The sequence below is a fragment of the Corticium candelabrum genome, chromosome 9, assembly GCF_963422355.1.
Source record: "Corticium candelabrum chromosome 9, ooCorCand1.1, whole genome shotgun sequence".
NCBI lineage: Eukaryota > Metazoa > Porifera > Homoscleromorpha > Homosclerophorida > Plakinidae > Corticium > Corticium candelabrum.
In genome coordinates, this window is record NC_085093.1 from 2612503 (window position 1) to 2622502 (window position 10000).

The 10000-nt window shown below is 44.2% G+C and overlaps 3 protein-coding genes across 3 annotated transcripts in view; 2 read left to right on the forward strand and 1 right to left on the reverse strand.

The window, feature by feature from the left end:
* The window catches only part of LOC134185085 (dual specificity mitogen-activated protein kinase kinase 4-like), a 6338-nt gene extending 3956 nt beyond the window's left edge, over positions 1-2382 (forward strand). The window contains exons 7-11 of the mRNA XM_062652872.1: positions 146-273; positions 335-403; positions 464-609; positions 1985-2030; positions 2101-2382. Of these exons, the coding sequence (XP_062508856.1) occupies positions 146-273; positions 335-403; positions 464-609; positions 1985-2030; positions 2101-2202 (491 nt within the window). The 3' untranslated portion in view covers positions 2203-2382. The remainder of the gene's footprint in view (positions 1-145; positions 274-334; positions 404-463; positions 610-1984; positions 2031-2100) is intronic.
* Positions 2383-2451: 69 nt separating this feature from the next.
* LOC134185086 (dual specificity mitogen-activated protein kinase kinase 6-like) lies at positions 2452-9721 on the reverse strand. The gene is made up of 10 exons (XM_062652873.1): positions 9599-9721; positions 9288-9372; positions 9154-9205; positions 8980-9093; positions 6513-6632; positions 6271-6390; positions 6148-6199; positions 5929-6056; positions 4445-4674; positions 2452-2706 (listed from the first exon to the last, which is right to left on the reverse strand). The coding sequence occupies exons 1-10, from the start codon at positions 9606-9608 to the stop codon at positions 2568-2570; spliced, it is 1050 nt and encodes a 349-aa protein (XP_062508857.1). The 5' UTR covers positions 9609-9721; the 3' UTR covers positions 2452-2567.
* A 73-nt stretch (positions 9722-9794) lies between these two features.
* Positions 9795-10000, forward strand: part of LOC134184387 (putative protein-lysine deacylase ABHD14B) — a 921-nt gene continuing 715 nt past the window's right edge. Inside the window, exon 1 of the mRNA XM_062652061.1 lies at positions 9795-10000. This exon is cut by the window's right edge and continues 715 nt beyond it. Coding sequence (XP_062508045.1) covers positions 9843-10000 — 158 coding nt within the window. The 5' untranslated portion in view covers positions 9795-9842.

Here is a 10000-nt window from a genome sequence, read left to right on the forward strand (position 1 = left end):
CTTTCCCGCCCGTAGATATCAAGAAGGGGAGGGGTTTGGCTACAGGAGACTAACACACACACACACACACACACACACACACACACACACACACACACACACACACCATCGAGCTAACCCTCTAAAATGCATTCTATCTCTATAGACGTCAAGCCGTCAAACATACTGCTTGACCGGCGTGGAAATGTCAAACTATGTGACTTTGGTATTAGCGGCCACCTACGCGATTCAATAGCACAAACGAAAGACGTGGGATGTCGGCCCTATATGGCCGTAAGTGACAAACATTGATATCACCGTGTTGCAGCATATACACAGTAGATGTTCATCATAGCCTGAGCGGATACAAGGAACAATGGCGTATGATACTCGGTCGGACGTGTGGAGCCTAGGAATAAGCCTGGTGTGATACCCAACTGGTATCAATTAGTGGACATTCTGATTGATATCAATGTGTGTATAGATTGAGATGGCGACCGGGAAATTTCCCTACCCCGAGTGGAAAAACGTGTTTGACCAGCTGAGTCAAGTTGTCAACGGTCCCGCACCAACATTACCGATGACGACCGACCGATTCTCGCAAGACTTCGAGAACTTCATTCGCCTCTGGTGAGTCGACCGGTTTCTATAGCAACCTCTCCTAATACACTCGGATGTCAGTTTAATTGTTGTTCAAACACTTTGGGACCCGATCTTGTTCATAATTCTGAATATTTTGGGTACCTGATGTTAACGCTCCTGGTGTGCAAACAGGTGTCCCTACCCTACCCTCGCCCTTCCCGCCCCCAGAGGCTATCCATGTGCACTCGAATGCATGTATACTGGACAATAATTGCACAAACACCCAAACTTGATTGCACTCTATAGCAAACTGTAACAACGAGAAAGTAGTTTACCATACTAATCCTATGTTTTATTGGATCAGATTTTTTCAAAGTCACTTGAAATTTTTTTTATTATATTTTTTATTTTTTATTGAATCAAATTTTTTTGAAATCTTTGAAATATTTTGTTTTTTATGGAATCGAGTTTTTTAGGTGCACCTTTTCCTTAAATTAGGTATTTTTCGAATTACTCTCTATTTGTCTTCTGTCATCTTCGTCACCAACGATTCACTGTACCTGATTGGCTTTAGTGTAGGCATTCGCGTTGACAAACAAACCCAAACTCTAAGAGAGACATACTCTCAAACCTCGAATTCTAGAAATGTCCGGACGATAGAGATAGCTAACACGCGTTATAGCCTTGGAATCCCAGACCATTTTAATGTAAGGTTAGTGAACGTCATACCAGTTGTGCATACAGTGTGCGTGTACAGTACACACTTGTACTACACTGTAATGTACATGTGTACTTTGTACTACAGTTACATACGTTACATATGCGTTCTCCTACACACTGGCATGTGATAGTCAAGACAGGTTTGAGAATTAAGTGTCTATATGGGAGTTTCTTGCCAAAGTGCTTAACCTCAGAGTCCCAAGACCTGATATGCACTGGGTAAAACTGTCCGGTCTAGGGAGGTATCCGGATCTTGGAGGTTCAGATTAGGGAGGTTCGTGTTTCTCTTCTGAATCTCCCGTCTTTCGCTTACCAGCAGAGCACGCTATAATAAAAGCGCATGCACAAAAAGAAACTCTTGCACATACCAGGTAGAAATTTTTCAAGGTGGAAAAAACTATTTTTGTTAACAAAACAGTAGTTTTACGAGAACGAAAGTCTCGAAAGTAGGATCAGTATGGTAATGTTATATCTACTGGCTTGACATTACACTTTGTTGTGCATGAGCATAACAGATTACAGTGTGTATTCCTAGAGGGCATCCGAGGCACTCCGCTTTTGTTAGTCTTGCATAGCCAGTCACTCCACTTTCCAACTTCCGGACGTGTGCAAGGGGCTGGCACCATCCAGAAGTCAAAAGGTGGCGAGGCTGGCTACGTTCATTTCAGATAACTGACATCCAACTGTAATCCTTCTCTTGTAGCCTGACGAAGGAGTTCGAGCAGCGGCCAAAGTATCCAAGTCTAATGGTAAGCACCACTCAATACACTCACATGTACGTGTCATACAATCAGTTTGCCTACATGTTTGTTTGTATAGGAGCACTCGTTCTACAAGACGTATTCAGTAGGACACATCGACATTGCTGGTTGGTACGAATCCGTATTAGCGACAGCGCAGGCAGTACAGAGGCGATCATAGGCAAACTGTAGGTACATACATACGTACATAGATAGAGCCCAATGAATCTGAATCAAGAGACTGACAATTCGGTGGCTATTTTTCCATTAAAATGTTACGATAGCAGTTGTAGTTAGGACGTGAAAACTTCTATTGGATCGGTTACCGTCGTGTATGAATGGAGAGCAAGAAAACAGATGATGACGTGTGTGTGTGTGTGTGTGTGTGTGTGTGTGTGGCGTGCACATTCAAACGTGATCGGTAAGCAGATCACCATCAATCGCCTGAAAATCTATTCAATGTGACTAAGTCATCACAGAGTATGTACCTATGATATTGACTCTGCAACTATAAACACTATCTAACGACTATGAATATCGTGGATATTATGATGCATGCACTCTCTTCTCCAATATCTCTTTATACCAACCGGCGACATCGACATCCGCCGTCTCGTACTTCTGCACAAAGCTGTGCTCGAGTAGACTCGAATAACGCGGCCTCTGGCTGCTGTCCTTGAGTAGACTGAAACAAGAGATGAGAAACAATAGTATGTTACATCACCACTGACATGCTTATTGTACAGGTAAGTAAACGGCAAGCTGTTGTTATGTCTGTGGAGTAATGTGTGTGTGTTGGTTTATGGATTGAAGGATGGATGACCTGATGATTGATGTTTACCATTTCCCCACCCACTTGGTTGATGACATCATTTTATCCTATGCTAAAATTTTGGCAACTCATCAAACTGCCAATTTGTCAAAATAGATTTGCCATTAATTAATATTTCATATTCTGTGTTTTATGGAGACATGCACACACACACACACACACACACACACACACACACACACACACACACACACACACACACACACACACATGGATTAGGAGCTGCCGTTTACGGTTACACTTCCAAGCCAGATGGCTGGGTTCCTGTTCACGACGCAGGAGCTATGAGCCGTGCTAAGCAATCTCCTGGAGCCTGGCCAGGTGCTCGCAGGAGCACCGACTGCGACACTAACTGTGGTGTGGGCACGCAAAGTCCCCAGTGATTGATGGACTTTGTCGCAGTTGGAGGCCTTTGCCACCCCAGTCAAAGACCAGGTACTCATTTATATTCCTGAGCCGAGAGAGGCAATTGTGTGTGAGTTGTACTGTGACTTGAACCTGCAACCCTGCAAGGTCCTGGATGTAATCACTACATAAGATGACTCTCTACAGATGGACGGACGTGTGCGCATGCACACACACACACACACACACACACACACACACACACACACACACACACACACACACATTACCAAGCACGACAAAGGAAATACCACACGGAAGCAGTACACATACCATATAAGATGAAATATTGGCGGGGAATTCATTTTGGCACATTGATGGATTTTTCAACAACCGCCAACATAAAATCCGCCATTAATCTGGCCACCGGGATTTTCCAGCGACCGCTACATCCATCACCCACATGGATCAAGCATTGTATGGCGATGGTGGTATACATCACACGGATGAGGCCACAAGTATGTTAACTAGCCGTCTGTTATGCCTATGAATGAGGCTGTGAGGCTATGGATGAAGCTGGACTGTGTTCATGTGGGTCCCGTTCTTTGCACTGACACAGCAGTCTGCAGTAGTTGGAGACCAGTAAGTTACAGAAATGTGAGCCACAAACACGGCTGTCAATCACTAACTCCTCCACGACCACTTATGGTAAGACATATCAGCTGTCAAACGATGTCCGACCGCCTAAATAAATCCGCCAATATGCTTTGTCCATCAATTTCTTAGCAAACCACCAAACTAAATTCCCACCAATGTTTCATCTTATACGGTAGTTACACAGTCGGTGAACTTGGACGGACCCTTCAGAGTGTATAATGCATCATTGCAGCCTCCTCCCATCTTGCACTCAAACACCAACTGTATTTGAGCGTATCGATGATAAGGGAAGTTTCCACACGTACTGCAACAATTGCTACAGTATCTAGTAGCAACATTAATTTCAAATTGTGGTAGTTTGGGTAGTTAATATCAACTTCAACAAACATTGATATTAACTTAACCCTAAATTTTGATCTGGCTACAACACTCCAGGTGTCAACCATCCATTATTAATATTAATAAATAATATCTATTAATATTAATAAATAATAATATTTATTAATATTACTGCACACCTTGATTGTACATACAGTAATAGCCGGACAACACTGACATACACTATGACAGTGACACACACGAGACTCACCATAGCCGAACAAATTCTTTGCATTCGTCCGAGAATTTGTCGTTTTCGGCCGGGATGGTGGGAGGATCGCCTTGAACGATTACCTTTAATTGTTCGAAGACGGATTTCCATGGCGGGTACGGGAATTGACCGAGTGCGAGTTCGGCGAGAGTGATGCCTAGACTCCACACGTCGGCAGTGATGTCGTATCCCTGCTGTTGGTCACGCTGAGTTGGGTTGATGCGTTCGGGCTACACATAACAAGTATAGGAATTTAGTATGTACAGTGTATACTTAGTACAAATGGTATCTTTAGTAACACTGTTAGTCTGTATCTCTGTTTGTCTGTCTGTCTGTCCGAGTTTGTCTCTGTCAGTTTGTGTGTCTGTCTGAGTTTGTCTTTGTCTTTCTGAGTTTGTCTCTGTCAGTTTGTCTGTCTGTCCGACCATCTGTTTGTCTGTGTGTCAGACAGTCTGTCCGACCATCTGTTGGTCTGTGAGTTTGTCTCTGTCTGTTTGTCCATCTGTTTGTTTGCCTATGTCTCTGTCCATCTGTTTGTTTGTCTGTCTTTGAGTTTGTCTGTCAGTTTGTCTCTGTCTGTCCATCTGTTAGTTTGTCTGTGACTTTGTCTCTGTCTGTCTGTCCATCTGTTTGTTTGTCTGCAGTTTGTCTCTGTCTGTGTGTCAGACAGTCTGTCCAACCATCTGTTTGTCTGTGAGTTTGTCTCTGTCTGTCTGTCCATCTGTTTGTTTGTCTGTGAGTTTGTCTCTGTCTGTCTGTCCATCTGTTTGTTTGTCTGTCAGTTTGTCCGTCTGTTTGTCTGTCAGTTTGTCCGTCTGTTTGTTTGTCTGTCTGTCTTTCTGAGTTTGTCTCTGTCAGTTTGTCTGTCTGTCCAACCGTCTGTTTGTCTGTCTGTCTTTCTGAGTTTGTCTCAGTTTTTCTGTCTGTCAGTTTGTCTGTCTGTCTGTGTGTCAGACAGTCTGTCCGACCATCTGTTTGTCTGTCTGTCCATCTGATAGTTTGTCTGTCAGTTTGTCTCGGTCTGTCCATCTGTTCGTTTGTCTGTCAGTTTGTCCGTCTGTTTGTTTGTCTGTCTGACCATCTGCCTGTCTGTCTGTCCATCTGTTAGTTTGTCTGTCTGTCTGTCTGTCTGTCAATCTGTTTGTTTGTCTGTCAGTTTGCCCGTCTGTGTGTCCGTCTGTTTGTTCGTCCGTCTGTTTGTTTGTCTGTCAGTTTGTCTGTCTGTCTTTCTGAGTTTGTCTGTCAGTTTGTCTGTCTGTCTGTGTGTCAGACAGTCTGACCGACCATCTGTTTGTCTGTCTGTCTGTCCATCTGTTAGTTTGTCTGTGTGTCTGTCCGACCGTCTGTTTGTTTGTCTGTCTGTCTGACCATCTGTTTGTTTGTCCATCAGTTTGTCTGTCTGTCTGTTTGACGACTTCACAAGCTTATTGAGTGTCACTACCAAACATCATCCAACTGAGATTTCATTCCATGTGACAACTTACAGCCATGTACGGTTTGCAGCCAGCCTCTATTGTCTTCGCAACTGAATCAACCAGTTGGGCACTGATGCCAAAATCGCACAGCTTGATATTACCTTTCTCATCGATTAGAACGTTTGAAGGCTTCACATCTACACGACAAGAACATAAAATCAAGCACACACACACACACACACACACCACACACACACACACACACACACACACACACATGTAAGTCACCTCGATGCATAACCTTCAGTTTAGAATACAGATAATCAAGTGCTTTCAAAACCTGAACACAGAAGGCACTGTAATCCACTATCCGGATCTCATCTACTTCACCATGAATAGTTAAGCACTTACAGCTACGGCTATCTTTCCAAGCACGTCTTCTGGGATGTGAGAGTTCAAGTCCTCATATACAAGCTTGTACAGCTTGTCGAGAGACATTGACATCAACTCCATACAAATCCAAATGTCTCCCTAAGTGCATCAACAAAATTTACGTGTGTGTGTGTGTGTGTGTGTGTGTGTGTGTGTGTGTGCACGCATGTGTGTGTGTGTGTGTGTGTGTGTGTGTGTGTGTGTGACACGCACTGACCAACCTCTCTAAACAATGCTCCATAAAACTCGACCGTGTACGGACAGGCAGACGCTCGCATCGACACATCAAGATCCATGAGAGCTCGCTTCTGTTCAACACTATCCAACGACACTCGTATCCTCTACAGCAAACCACACATCTCACCAACTACACCACACACTATCTACATACACCAACCTACACATCATCTACTTCACAATACACACAAACAAACAGCGAAAATCACTAACAAACTCAGAGGGCAACTCTAGCCCTTCTAAAGTAGAAAAACTATGAGATAGCATGGCATTCTAGTAATGCACTTTTCATGATGTATTTCTGATTGAAGGTTACGCTCGCGCACCATCAGTGTACGTTTTGTCACAACAACATATCATCTTCACCTATAATAACGCCCCTACAGAAATAACGCTCATGCCCACCTATACGCCCATGCCCAGGATACGCATGCACAGGCAAAACAAAATGGGGTCCGCAGAACATTCGTCTCCGTCTGTGTGCGTTTGATGAGCTGATGTCAGTGTTGAGTGAAAGTGTGTACTGCTAGACTCGTGTCTTCATTGCAATTACTGACCCTGATGCTCTTGACGGGCTTCAGACCGACCACTTTAGTTTGCATGTGTATACACAGAGTGTTTAGTTTCTGCGTGTATGTTGATGCTGTATGGATACCTGTACCCTTGATCTTGCAAATGGAAAATTGCAAGCATTTGTGGTATTTCTGTCTTTAAGTATTTAGATGATGACTGGCCAAGCAACAGTATTTTGCAACCATGTATACGCCTAAGACCAAAATAACGCCCAAAAGTGTTTCTTTTCTATACGCCCAGGGCGTTATTACGGGCGAATACAGTAGTCCACCACACCTTGTACTACAAACAACATTTTGTCACACAAAAATTTTTGTAATTTGTCAACCAAACCTTTTTGTAACTTTTTTCAAAAAAATTTTTTTGACAAAATTAGTTACCCGACAAAATTATTGCGCACGTTCTATAAGCCGTGTTGGAGTCCGAGGCACATGTTGATGACACTGATTTACACTTGTACTACTCAAGTCAGTATTAGCTTCTGTCTTAGCTTCTGTCTCAGCTTCATTGATGTTTGCAAGAAAGGAAGTCTTTGGTTCCAGCGGCCGAGTTAAGCCATCTAAACAGTGACATCGCATGTAGCAAATAAACGTGTTGATGACAGAGGTAATACCACCACGGCTCTAATTTCAAGTACTTAGTCTATAGACTTACATGGTGCTCGACCGTCGGATGGACAGAGTACCAGCGTCTTTCAGTTTCAGTACTCAACTGAGTGCCTTTCGCCCACACGTTACTAAAGTACGTTCAAGGATGCTGAAGGTGTGGGAAAATTGCGATATTCAGTTGACAGCTGCATTGGTTATGCAACCCTCGGAGCCCCAGCGTGTCTACGTGGCACCCACATATGGGATTTACATCTGACGCTATCACCAAACACACTACACGTATGGCGCATGGCTGTCTGCATTTGTTTCGTGTGTGAACTCTGGAAACAGCGTTTGTTGACATGACAGTGAGATGTGAGAGGATGTGGGTTACTCATACAGAATTCTACACCTGACGCTACGCCCCCGGACAAAATGTCAGGCGAAATCACGAATGGCCGGACAAATGCTTCGTTTAATCGGTAAATGTCTGATGTCCGGCTGTTATTTCGCACACTGGTGTGTGTGTGTGTGTGTGTGTGTGTGTGTGTGTGTGTGTGTGTGTGAATTAGTTTCACGTCTACCTTTGTCAGACAGTGAGGGTGAATAAATATCGAGCCCTGACTGTATACAAAATGAAAAAGCCAGTGTACCCTCACTTATCCGAGTCTCCATAGGCAGCGCATATAAAAAAGAGGGTCAGATACGTGAAAGTCTTCCAACTCCATAGTTTTGTCGGATGGTGGCATGGCAAAACGTGCCCATGGCAACAATGCCTCCATGGTGATAATGTCTCCATGGCAATAACATCTCCATGGTGATAATGTCTCCATGGCAATGACGTCTCCAACTGTTAAAGAATCTTCACTTGCCGATTTATTGTGAACATTATACGACTAGATTTCTTGGAAGTTGCATTTGTGGTCAAATATGGAAGCGTCAGATAAGCGAATGCAGGGCCAACAGAACAGGGTGGGTGGGCCATGGCCTACACAACTTTTAAAAATGGAACTTCCACCAAGGGGATTTTGGTGAGAGATCCCGAAAACATTGGTTCAAGTGATTAAATAAATTATTTATTTTATGTTCACGGTGGGTGGAGCTTGGCTATGCAAGTCTTGAAGACCTGCCCCACCTAACATCTGGAGTGCTCCACTGGGCCTGGAATGTCTGATAAGCAACGATACAATGCCTTACCACCCAAATCCATACAATTTTTATAATCAGAAAATGAGTAATAAAACAAAACAAAACAATTTTTTTTAATTTAAAATTTCTAAACACGTCGCACCTTCACTGCCATGATCGTTTGACTCGATTGGTGATACATCTTGTACACAGCGCCGTACGCTCCACGTCCCAGCTCTCCCTGATTCTCCAAGTCCTCCGCCCTCACCTCAAACTCCTGACCACACACAAATCAATGACGTCACAACCTGCGCGCGCTACATGAGACAAACTTTACCTTTTCGCCGACGGTCAACGTGCCACTCGATTCCAACCCGGGAGGTTTAGCTCTACAGAAGAAGAAAACACAAGAAAAACCGACACGTCAAACGTGTAAACGACGCACGCAGACACCATTGACGATATCCTTACTGTGTCTGGATATGGTGTGGCTTGCCATTCTGTTTTCCGTCTTCTACCTTGAGCTTGAGCCCTGGGCCTTTCTTTTTTGTTGAACCTACGCACCAAACGTGTCACAGCGAGAGGAAAGAGCCCGGATGTCCGACCCCATTTTGCCCAATCGATGCGAGCGGCGCGCAAGTTCGAGATAGAGATGGGCGAGATGTGTACATATCAGAACGTCTTCGCAGTAGTTAGTCCACAGGGTGCGCTGGTGGACCCGGTTGGTGCCCGTCGTCTTCGTTCGCGCACTCGAAACGACACTTGACGCGCTGAATACTCACTGTTCGACATCTCACTGCTGCTTGATGCACCTATGATTGGGGGAACGTCAGGGAGAGTCGTGAAGAGCGAAACGAACGCAGCAGAAGCAAACCAGATGTCTATCGACGCACGCAAGCGCAATACAAGCTAAACATCCCGTATTACCCGGGCATTCTACTTTAATATCCCGTATAAACAAAGTTCTAGTATCCCGTATAAAAAGTGTTATCATCACGAGAAAGTGGCGTTAGAGCCATCCAATCGATGAATGTCGGCGGCGTCCGTGTAATTCTAATTGCGGCGGTCTTGCTACTTTTTCTAATCGTATACTTCGTCTTCGGACGATCTTCTCGCGACAGATCAGTGAGCATGTCTGCAGGAGAGATCGAACCACTACAAGTCGACTCTAAGCACGAGACTCC